Source organism: Otolemur garnettii, unplaced genomic scaffold (assembly GCF_000181295.1).
Source record: "Otolemur garnettii isolate 467f Iridium unplaced genomic scaffold, OtoGar3 scaffold00015, whole genome shotgun sequence".
NCBI lineage: Eukaryota > Metazoa > Chordata > Mammalia > Primates > Galagidae > Otolemur > Otolemur garnettii.
Window position 1 is genome coordinate 29,480,817 of NW_003852410.1, and position 12,517 is coordinate 29,493,333.

Consider the following 12,517-nt stretch of genomic DNA (forward strand, 5'->3'; position numbering starts at 1 on the left):
AACAGATGGTAATCTCTAGAAACATGTTAAAGCTCATGTTGACACATATACACATAAGAACAGAGAAACTAAAGTATGTTGATTTTTTAAAAATATTTTTGTAATGAATAAAGATCTGAGTTTTCAGCAAAAAAGAGGAGAGGCATAATAATAGTACCTTCACTTCATAGAGAAATATTAAAGTAGTACCTTCACTTCATTATTGGCAACATTAAAATCCATATAAGGAACTTAGCTAGGAAGAGCTCAAAAAATGTTGAAGGGTAATATTTTATTAACATTGTATTTCAAAGTATTCATGGACTGCAAAGCACTATGCACATTTATTTTTATTTTTACTTTTTTTGAGACAGAGTTTCACTTATTAACCCCTGGTAGAGTGTCGTGGCATCACAGCTCACAACAACCTTCAACACCTAGGCTTAGGCGATTCTCTTGCCTCAGCCTCCCGAGTGGCTGGGACAGACTACAGGCACCTGCTACAATGCCCAGCTATTATTTTGTTGCAGTTTGGCCAGGACTGGGTTTGAACCCACCACCCTCGGTATATGAGGCCAGCACCCTACTCACTGAGCCACTATGCACATATTAATTAAGTACCTCACAAGGATAACTTTGTATTTTCTTTTCTTTTCTTCTTTTTCTTTTTTTTTTGAGACAGAGTCTTACTATGTCACCCTCAGTACAGTACCGTAGTATCACAGCTCACAGCAACCTCAAACTCTTAGGTTTAAGCGATTCTCTTGCCTCAGCCTCTCAAGTAGCTGGGAGTACAGGTTATGGTAGTGGTGGTTGTGGCTGTTATTGTTGTTTGGCAAGCTAGGGCTGGGTTCAATCCCTCCAGCCCTGGCACATGTGGCCGGTGCCCCAGCTGCTGAGCTACAGGCATCGAGCCTGTGTTTTCTTTTTAAAATGTTTTAAATTTTTACTGTGTATCCTCAAGGATTCCCTAAAAATTAAAAAAATAAAATAAAACAATTTAAATTTTTAAATATCTTTTATTTTTATTTATTTATTTTATTTATTTTTTTGAGACAAGAGTCTCCCTCTGTCACCCTGGGTGGAGTGCCGTGGCATCATCATAGCTCAGAGCAACCTCAAACTCTTTGGGCTCCAGTGATCCTCACACCTCAACTTATCAAGTAGCAGGGACTATAGGCACCTGTCACAATGCCAAGCAAGTTTTTTCTATTTTTATCAGAGACAGGGGTCTCACTCTTGCTCAGGCTGGTCTCAAACTCCTAAGCTCAGGCAATCCACCTGCCTCGGTCTCCCAAAGTGCTAGGACTATAAGCGTGAGCCACTGCACCCAGCTCTATCTTTCATTTTTTTTTATAAAGACAGAGTCTTGCTCTGGCAGTCCTGCCTGATCCTTCCTCCTCAGCATCCCAAGTATGCAGGACTACAGGCATGTGTCCATAATCACACCTGGCCCTGGTTCTGTATTTCCAACTCTATCTGGTCATGATTATGATTATACTACTACTGGTTGGTTAGAGCAGTGATTTGCAACCATTGTGCTGCAGCACACTGGTGTATAGTGAGAAGATCTCAGGTGTGCTGAGAAAATTTTTAAAGATTATTTTCAAAAGAAATTCAAAGCACAGGAAATATATCCTTTTTTTTTTTTTTTTTTTTTTTTTTAGACAGAGCCTCAAGCTGTCACCCTGGGTAGAGTGCCGTAGCATCACAGCTCACAGCAACCTCCAACTCCTGGGCTCAAGCGAGTCTCCTGCCTCTGCCTCCCAAGTAGCTGGGATTACAGGCACCTGCCACAACGCCCGGCTATTTTTTGGTTGCAGCCATTATTGTTGTTTGTCGGGTCTGGGCTGGATTCGAACCCACAATATATCCTTTTTTTCACTCTTTTTTTCTGATCAACATAATTTAAGTGTGCCACGGAAGTTTAACTATAGGTTCAAGTGTGCCGTGAGATAAGAAACGTTGAAAAACACTGGGTTATTATTACCAGTCAATGCTGCCTATTTCTAAAGTACATATCAAAAAGATGATTCTAAGAAACATGCATTGCAGAGACTCGCCACTTGTTTCATCACTGACTCATCTCCACCAAGTGACGTTTTAACCTCATAACTCACCAGCAGGGCATACGAGGCATAGGCTGGAGACATCTGATGGGTAGTAAGCAGCGTACACCCCAGCAACATGGCCACCCATGGAGGTGCCTACCAGGTGGAAGGGTTTTTTGTTCAGCTTAAGGCATTCTACAAACTAGAAAGGGAAATAAGAAGGAGGCTTTGTTAGAAAGCTATAGACAATGACAAGGATGATGACAGAGTAGAACACCCCTATACTTCCTTTAGACAACTGAAAATGGCCATTGATAAAAGAGGTTCTGAAACTCTACTAGATCCACTATCAACATGAACCCTGCGGCATCTTGCATGTATTTCTCTTTACCTAGCATAAGCGACTGAGGGAGGGGTCATTTATACTTAAGAGTCACCAAATTTTTACACAGAAGTTCAAAGAATAAATATTTTCTGCTTTGAGAGCTATCTGATCTCTGCTGCACATATGCAACTGTGCCATTGCAGCACAAAAGCAGTCAAAGACAGTATGCAAATGAATGAGTGTGGCTATGTTCCAATAAAACTTAGTTCACAAGAATAGGTGGCAGGTCAAATATAGCCCATGTGTAGGTTTATAACTCCTCTCCTAATTTAAAGCCCTTCTCATCCACCTGTCTGTTCAACTGTCCATGCATCTATCCATCAAATCATACAATAAAGTTTCCAACCAACCATCTACCCCAGGGCTCCTCAAACTTTTTAAATAAGGGGCTAGTTTACTGTCCCTCATACCATTGGAGGGCTGGACTGTGGGCCTGGGACAAGTTGGCTTCTAAGGAGGACAGGCAGCGGCAGCAAAAACACCCGGCAGGCAGGATAAATGTTCTTGGCAGGCCATATGTGGTCTGTGGGCCATAGTTAGAGGACCCCTAAAGCCCCATCTATCCATCCATCTAAAAGATATTTATTGGCTATCAATTATGTACATGGAACTAGCTGCTAAAGCTATAGCAAAGAGCCAAAGAGACAAGGTTTCTGACCCTATTAAAATACATAACTTCATGAAGAGAAGCAGATACTAAATAAATATCCTTATCTGGGGAAAATAATGTCAACCTGAAATTTATGACTTCTACACTACTATAGCCTTTGAAATCCAGCTAGGGGGGCAAGAGTTAGATGCTAAAATAGGATAAATGCAAAAAGCACCTTCTCCAACCAGGCAAAGGGGGCTACTACTCTTATCATCAGCTAAAGGTGGAGAAATAGATCGCCCGAGAGGGAATTGATTTTAAGGAATATTAAACTCCTTTTCAAAGAGTTGAGAAAATTCCTCAATTGTATTTCTTCACAAACAACTAAATGCAATAGGCTTATAGGCAAACAGTCTGTAATAAGCCCCAGCTCTCCATGGCTGACCAAGGATATCACTGTGTTGCCATTTTGTTCACAATTACTTGTAGACAGAATGCACCGGAGACTGTTTCTGAGTCAGCATGGAATTCTCTTGCCTCCTCTTCAATTGGGCATGCAATGGTAAATGGTCAAGCCCTGTCTGCACAATCTCTGGGGGAGCCTCTTGCTTACCTGGTGTATCCTCTTGACTTGCCCATCTATGGACAAGTCATCCAGGGAGGAGCGAGTGGTGCCCTCATGTCCTGGCATGTCCACGCAGACCAAGTGTAGGTTCTTTGGAAGGAACTGAGGACACATAGACCCACAGAGTCAGTACGTGGTGTATACAACACGTCTGCCCACTTTTCTAGGAAGGTTGTTGACATGTGAATGACATGTCTGGGGATATATAGGTCTGGACCACTCAATGCTTTACCCTACGAATGTGAACAAGGAATGCCTGTAGCCCATCAGGAGTAGAGGCCCATAAAGATGCACAGATGAAAGAGGGCTCAGAAGATGACTGAAAGAAGGACAAAAGTCAGGGGGGCAGGTTTAAGTCTCTTGTCATTTCCTGACACCAGCTGACAGGTGCTACTGCCTTCTCCATATTGCTCATGGGGAACTAGAAGGGATGGTTCTGTTATCCCAGAACCCTGGCCAGCTCCAGAGCCAATAGGAGCAACACCTCCCCCAAGAACTGTGTCTAATCACCTTGATCCTGGTTTTAACTTTTTTTTTTTTTTAACGTTAAGGTATAATCTCTGGGATAAATACCATTCTAACACACCTTCTTCCATTTAGATATTTACCACTTTTAACCAAGAAACTGAGAAACATCAGTTATCCACAAAAAGATATCTAGTTAGAAGAGAGGTGTTTATCTGAGGTGGGGACAGGAAGTGAAGGGCTCACTAAGGCATGAGGATGCCTGTCCTCATAGTGGAATTTAGAAATGAGAACACAAGTGGCTGGAGGTTATGTGAGCCTTTTCCTCCTGGTATAGATAATACTTGGATCCTTGGCTCAGCACCTGTGGCTCAAGTGGCTAAGGAGCCAGCCACATACAACTAATGTGGCAGGTTCGAATCCAGCCTGGGCCCACCAAAACAATGATGGCCGCAACCAAAAAATAGCCAGGCGTTGTGGTGGGCGCCTGTGGTCCTAGCTACCTGGGAGGCTGAGGCAGGAGACTCGCTTGAGCCCAGGAGTTGGAGGTTGCTGTGAGCTGTGATGCCATGGCACTCTACCCAGGGGGATTACTTGACACTCTGTGTCAAAAAAAAAAAAAAACCTGGATCCCTCAAATATGGTCTTGCCTGAGGTAAAAGCCTGGGGTGCTTCCCACCCAAGACTTCTGCCATCCCAGCCTTCACAGCTGGTGGCCATTCTAAGTAAACCAAGACAAAGGTGATTGGGAAAGCTATTCCAGAAAGCTGCCAAATCAAGTTAACTTCTCTAAGTGGCTAAGGAAAAGTAGGGGGAAAGGGAAATGGAATAGGATTAAAGGGAGGAGAAGGAGGGGCAGAAAGAGAAGGAACTGTGATTATAAAAGAACAAATGACTTTTTTTTTTTTTACAATTTTGGCCGGGGCTGGGCTTGAACCCGCCATCCTCAGTATATGGGGCCAGCGCCCTACTCCTTGAGCCACAGGCGCTGCCCAAAACAAATGACATTTTAGAAGCCCCATCTTGATCATCAAGGCAGTTCTGAGATGATGATATGTCAGAAACCTCCTGTAAAAATATTCCTAACGTGAAAAGATTTCTTTCTTTTTTTTTTTTTTAGAGATAGCAGCTTACTTTGTCACCCTCAGTAGAGTGCTGTGGCATCTCCAGCTCCAGCTCTTGGGCTTAGGTGATTCTCTTGCCTCAACTTCCTGAGTAGTTGGGACTACAGGCGCCTGCCACAATGCCCAGCTATTTTTTTTGTTGCAGTTTGGCAGGGGCCAGGTTCAAACCCGCCACCCTTGGTATATGGGGCCAGTGCCCTACTCGCTGAGCCACCCACATGAAAAGATTTCTAAGGCATATATTTCATAAATAATATTCAACTCAAATAAATTCTGTCTGACCAAAGAATTTGGACAACATACTGCATAAGTTTTACGATGACTTGAACTACAGCTCTGGGTTCCCATTGCTTTATACACTGCTGATGACATCATGTCCAAGTGGAAACCATTTTCTTCTAAGCCATTGGTTCTCAACCTTCCTAATGCTATGGCCCTTTAATACAGTTCCTGTGGGTCGTGGCCCACAGGTTGAGAACCAAATCTAGGACAGCACCTTGACCACACTGAGCCACATGTCCTTGTGCGCAGAGAATCCATGGAGCATGAGGATGGAGGGCCTGGGCCCAGGCTTGCCCCGGAAGGAATAACAGAACTGATAGTCTTCATGGTGAACATAGCGGACCTGCATGCCCAACGTCCTCCGCCAGTACCTGGGCAGGAAACAAAGGCAAAACAAAAGCAGCAAGCTGGGGATAAGTGGCTTGGAGAAAAGCATATGTCCTCTCTGTAAGTCTTACACAGGGGTAAGATAAAAACTTTTCGCAGCCCCTGTCTTCCATGGGTCTCTGGAGTCCACCAGAACTTCACCTTCAAGGACCACTAAACCCAAACCATTCTAGAAAGCTTCTTAAATAACCATTTTGGAATGCAATTCACTAACCGCTCTTAGAAGAGAAAAGGGCTGTTCTATTAAGAGCGTGCCACACATAATAACCTGTTGTTAATATGTATTTCTGAGACTTTGCAAGAGATAACTTATTTCTTGAGAACCGTCTGCACTCTGGCTTAATTTCTCACAGCATATGGCAGCTGGCTGAAAGCTCAGCTTCTGTTGGTTACATAAAACTTGGCAGTGCTGGAGTTTGGCCCCAAATCAATTTCAATATGAAATTACCATCTAAACAAATTGAAATCTTGGCATGAAGATCTCTTCAAGATGAAATATAATTAATTCAATCAGAGATTCATTTTGGAATATGCTTCACACTAAAGACATAGCCAAGTCTTGCAAAAGCAAATAACCTAACCTGATTACTTGAACTTAACCCTTTGTATATAATAAGGGGAGGGGAAAAAGATATATATTTATACTTACTTGCATCTGCAAAAAAAAAGTGGGGGGGGGAATACACAAGATACTATAAAGATGAGTATCTAGCGTGGAGATGGGGATGAAGTGAGAAGGTGACAGGGAACTGACATGGAGGGAGACTTTTACTGCATTATTTATTTATTTATTTTTTGAGACAGAGCCTCAAGCTGTTGCCCTGGGTAGAGTGCTGTGGCATCACAGCTCACAGCAACCTCCAACTCCAGGGCTCAAGTGATTCTCCTGCCTATGCCACCCAAGTAGCTGGGAATACAGGCGCCCGCCACAATGCCCGGCTATTTTTTGGTTGCAGGTGTCATTGTTGTGACAATGGGCTGGGCTGGATTCGAACTCACCAGCTCAGGTGTATGTGGCTGGCGCCTTAGCCCTTGAGCCACAGGTGCTGAGCCTTAATACTTTTTTAATAACTGCACTGCCTATTCAAAACGTTAAAAACACAATAAAAATGGCTAGCTTAAAAGTCTTCTGTGACAAAGCAAGCATATTTCAAAGTTCTAAGTCATGGTACTGTGACATGAGTTTGTTTATCCATTCATGTCCCAGCTTTTCTGCTTACCAACTGCTCTGGTTTGAATGTTCCCTTCAAAACTCATGTTGAAATTTCATTCCCATTGTGAAGTCCCACCTTTTAATACAGTAAGTATTGTATTAAGAGGTAAGACAGTTAAGAGGTGACCAGGCCACAAAGGCTCCTCTCTCATGAATGGATTAATGCTGTTAGTGCGGGAGTGAGTTCCTGACAAAAGTGATTCTGGACCTCTCTTGCCTTTCCTTGCTGTCAGACTCTCTTGACCTTTCCACCTTCCATGAGATAATGCAGCAATGAAGGCCCTTGCCAGACGTCAGTGCCACGCTCTTGGACTTTGTAGCCTCCATAACTGTAAGCCAAATAAACTTTTGTTTATAAATTACCCAGTCTATGGTATTATGTTACAATGACACAAAACGGACTAAGACACTGACTATTTGATCTTGAACCTCAATGTCCTCATACACATATAATATGGGAAAATGCTCCATTCCATGGAGGATATGGCAAAGATTAAATGAGATAATCTGCTGGGTGTGGTGACTTAAATTTAATCTTAGCACTCTGGGAAGCTGAGGCAGGAGGATCACTTGACCTTAGGAGTTCAAGACCAGCCTAACCAAGAGTAAGACCCCACTCTTAGCTGGGAATGGTAGTATGTGCTTGTAGTACCAGCTACGTGGGTGGGTGACACAGGAGGATTGCTTGAGGACAGCAGTTTGAGGTAGCAAACTCATTCAGTGGTAGATGCCACTGCATTCTACCCAGGATGACAGAGCAAGATTCTGTCTCAAACAAAAATATAATCCATGCATAAAGTTTTGCTCACCACCCAGCACATGGTATGTATTCAATAAATGGTCATTATTATATAAAAATTTTCTGTTCTTTCAAATATATTACTTGCCAACCTTTGATGGAAAAATTAGGGGAAATATTTACAACAAATATGATAGCCTCAGATTAATATCCTTAATTATAAAGAGCTTACCAAACTCCAGTTTGACACTGGGCAATATAAATGAAAAGGTAATTCAGAGTTAGAAGAGATATCAATTGCTTATAAACTTACATAACATGTTCAAGTGGGTAGGGCAAATACACCCAGGCTGACAGGTTCAAACCCAGCCTGGGCCTGCTAATCAACAATGAAACTGTAACAACAAAAAAATAGCTAGGTGCTCGCTTTGGCAGTACATATACTAAAATTGGAACAATACAGAGAAGATTAGCATGGCCCCTGTGCAAGGATGACACGCAAATTTGTGAAGCGTTCCATATTTTGGTTAAAAAAAATAAATAACCAGGCATTGTGGCAGGAGCCTATAGTCCCAGCTACTTAGTAGGCTGAGGCAAGAGAATCGCTTAAGCCCAAGAGTTAGAGGTTGCTGTGAGCTGTGATGCTGCGGCACTCTACCGAGGGTGACATAATGAGACTCTGACTCAAAAAAAAAAAAATTAAGTAAACACACATAAGGTGGGGAATAAGAGGCAGTGAGAACAAAAGAGGCATTGAAGAATATGATTCAAGGGATATCAGTGATTTATTTTTTCTTTCTGTTACCTTTTTATAATTATCAAATTCTCTGCAACTCTCACACAAGTCGAGAGAGAGCTCAAGGAAGAAGGAGAAGGATCCTGTGGACAAGGTGAGACTTGAGGAGGCTACTGAATGCTCAACGTATATTAGCTGGAAACAATGGAAAAAGTGCACCAAGGGGTAGAAACAGCAGAAGCAAGCCTGCTGGAGAGAGCCCCATACCGCTTAACTCAGAGGGAAGGGAGACAGCCCTAGGAAGTAGCCACAATGCCAGGCTCAGGAAATGAGGGCTTCTTCATTACCAAGAAGAACTCTTTGGTAATACTCAATATTTTTCATTTAATTGGTACATCCACTGGAAAACTTTAAACCTAAGCTCTGGAAATAAGGAGCTGGAGAACTAAAATTTTTTTTTTTTTTTTGAGATAGAGTCTCACTTTGTCACCCTCAGTGCCATGGCATCATAGCTCACAGCAACCTCAAACTCCTGGGTTCAAGCAATCCTCTTGCCTCAGCCTCCCAAGTAGCTGGGACTACAGGCGCCTGCCACAGCACCCTGCTATTTTTAGAGATGGGGTCTCGCTCTTGTTCAGTAGTTTTGAACTCCTGAGCTCAAGCAATCCACCTGCCTCGGCTTCCCAGAGTGCTAGGATTACATGTGTGAGCCACTGCACCCAGCCTGAGAACTAATATTTTCAACATTTTCAAATGATCCCTTCAATGAGAGAGTGGATTTAATCACTCCCTTTAATCACTTCCCAATGGATTTTAAGGAAGAAAACTCTAACCTTATAGGGAGGCTAAAAGTTATGAAAGACCAGAGGGGCAATAAAACCCAACTTCCTTGTTAAATGATAATATAAAGTAAACTACCTCTTCTCAAAGGTAGAGATTAGCAGTAGCTGCAACCTTATAGGAAAGAAATAAAGAGTTAGAGAAAATAAATGTCTCAGGAGCCAGATTTTTTTTTTTTTTTTTTGAGACAGAGCCTCAAGCTGTCCCCCTGGGTAGAGTGCCATGGCATTACAGCTCACAGCAACCTCCAACTCCTGGGCTCAAGCGAGTCTCCTGCCTCTGCCTCCCAAGTAGCTGGGACCACAGGCGCCCGCCACAACGCCCGGCTATTTTTTGGTTGCAGCCGTCATTGCTGTTTTGGCGGGTCCGGGCTGGGGATTCGAACCCGCCACCTTAGGGGTACATGGCTGGCGCCCTAGCCGGTTGAGCTATAGGCGCCGAGCCAGGAGCCAGATTTTTTACAAACAGTCTCGTACAAGAGCCAAACTGCTCCTGTTTGAGAAAGAGAAGTCAGTCAAGTTTCCCTCTACTGACCTAAATAGAAAAGCCCTAAGAAGGAACTTCCCCAGGGTCCCTCTTTGAAAAAGCCTTCTGGAGTCCAGACTCCTCACCCTAGAAGTCTCTCCTCTAGTTAGCAGAAACCTCTAAAGAAATTTTTTTTTTTTACTGTGGTAAAACAGAAACAATTTTGAAAAAATGTTTTCTGTTTTTGAGACAGAGTTTCTGTGGCCCTAGTTAGAGTACCATGGCATTGTAACTCAAAGTAACCTTGAACTCTTGGGTTCAAGCAATCCTCTTGCTCAGCCTCCTTAATAGCTGGGACTACAGGCACCCACCATAATGCCCGGCTAGTTTTTTTCAACTTTGAGTAGAGACGGGGTCTTGCTTCTCTCAGGCTGGCCTGAAATTCCTGAGCTCAGGCAATCTACTGGCCTTAGCCTCCCACAGTGCTAGGATTACAGGCATGTGAGCCACCAAGCCCAGCCTCATTTTAAGTGTACAATTCAGTGGCATTAGTCTATTCACATTGCTATGCAACTATCACCACTATCCATTTCCAGAACTTTATTTCTTTTTCTTTTTTTTTGAGAGAGTCTTACTTTGTTGCTCTCAGTAATAACTCTTCATTCTCCCCTCTCCCAGCCTATAGTAACTAACTTTCTGCCTCTATGGGTGTCTATTCTAGATATCTTTTATTTATTTATTTTTTGAGACAGAGTCTCACTTTATCCTCCTTACTAGAGTGCTGTAGCATCACAGCTCACAGCATTCTCAAACTCTTAGGTTCAAGCAATTCTCTTGCTTCAGCCTCTTGAGTAGCTGGGACTATAGGCACCCACCACAAGGCCTTGCTATTTTTAGAGATTGTGTCTTGCTTTTGCTCAGGCTGGTCTTGAACTCCTGAGCTCAACCAATCCACCTGCCTTGGCCTCCCAGAGTGCTAGGATTACAGCTGTGACCCACCATGACTGTCCTTATTCTAGATACCTTGTGTAAGTGGAAATATAAGACATTTGCCTTTTTTTTTTTTTCCCCAGTTTTTGGCTAGGGCTGGGTTTGAACCCACCACCGCTGGCATATGGGACTGACACCTTACTCCTTTGAGCCACAGGCACCACCCAAGACATTTATCTTTTTATGTTGGCTTCTTTCAGTTAACATAATGTTTTCAAAGTTGATTCATGTTATTAACAGACATTAGAATGTCATTCCTTTTGGTTGGGCCTGGGTTTGAACCTGCCACCTCCGGCATATGAGGCTGGCGCCCTACCCTTTTGAGCCGGAGGCGTTGCCCAGAATGTAATTACTTTTTAAGGCTAAATAATATTCTATTGTGTGTACCATAATCTCCCTGTTATCTGGCACCCATGGCAATTGGTAGATTCTGGATAAATGTAGTTTCTGGTTGCTTGAGAGTTACTATTAAAAAAAGACCAATGGAGCCCTAGACTACGGGGAAAGGGGAGGGGGAGGAGAGGGGGAGGATGGGTGAAGAGAAGGATATTGTGGGGATCATGCCTATAGTTTATCCTATTTGGGTACAGGTGAATTTGTCTAAAGGTCGAATATAAATGTCTTAACATAACAATTATGAGAAAGACATGATGGCTATGTTAGCCACTTGGATGAGAGTTTTCCAAACTGCATATAGAAGTAACACACTGTATCCTATGAGAGAATTAATGTATACAATTATGATCTAATAAAAAAAATTAAAAAATAAATAAATAAATAAATAAAACAGACCTAACTAATTCTATACTCTACACTATCCCATACCATAATCTCTGTATTGACTTTTTATTAATATTGAAATACACTAAGTAAAAGCAAAGTAAGACAAAGTAAATAAATAAATAAATAAAACAGACCTAACTAATTCTATACTCTACACTATCCCATACCATAATCTCTGCATTGACTTTTTATTAATATTGAAATACAAAAAGTAAAAGCAAAGTAAGACAAAGACAAACTTCACTCACTGTAACAGGTTTTACTGTATTATACAACAACTTTGTAAATGCATGATACAATTTTAGTTAAATGACAGCTAATACATTTTTTAACTTCATTACTATATTTTTTTAACATCAGGTAATACACATTAACACTTCAAACTGTCACAGAGAACAACATGGGAGCTGCAGGAGTGATGCAGGGAGCCTTAGCTTACTGACAGCACAGCATAGCAAGTTTAAATTCTGATTTTTTTTTTTTTTTGCTGGGTCACATGGTGGGTGCTTGAGTATGCTGCTTGCCTGCATTGTGGGTAACAGGGAGTTTACTGTATACCTTATACTTTGTTTATCCATTCATCTATTGATGAACTTTTGAGATGTTTCTCTTTTAGCTTGTAAATAATGCTGCTATGAACATTGGTGTCCAAGTATTGTTTGAAACTTCTTCTTTAGAACATGTACCCAGGCTCGGCGCCTGTGGCTCAAGCGGCTAAGGTGCCAGCCACATACACCTAAGGTGGCGGGTTCGAATCCAGCCTGAACCTGCCAAACAACAATAATGGCTGCAACCAAAAAATAGCCGGGCGTTGTGGTGGGCGCCTGTGGTCCCAGCTACTTGGGAGGTGGAGGCAGAAGA

General features: G+C 42.4%; 1 protein-coding gene and 1 non-coding gene across 3 annotated transcripts in view; one reads left to right on the plus strand and one right to left on the minus strand.

The window, feature by feature from the left end:
• Positions 1 to 12,517, minus strand: part of ABHD6 (abhydrolase domain containing 6) — a 54,197-nt gene that overhangs the window by 13,769 nt on the left and 27,911 nt on the right. For both annotated transcript variants that reach the window (XM_003785543.3, XM_023510691.1), the window contains exons 4-6: positions 5,718 to 5,874; positions 3,621 to 3,734; positions 2,100 to 2,232 (exon numbers count right to left, since the gene is read on the minus strand). In XM_003785543.3, coding sequence (XP_003785591.1) covers positions 2,100 to 2,232; positions 3,621 to 3,734; positions 5,718 to 5,874 — 404 coding nt within the window. The remainder of the gene's footprint in view (positions 1 to 2,099; positions 2,233 to 3,620; positions 3,735 to 5,717; positions 5,875 to 12,517) is intronic.
• On the plus strand, positions 8,262 to 8,368 carry LOC111723772. Its single transcript, XR_002772242.1, has one exon. It is a non-coding gene; the product is annotated as a U6 spliceosomal RNA (small nuclear RNA).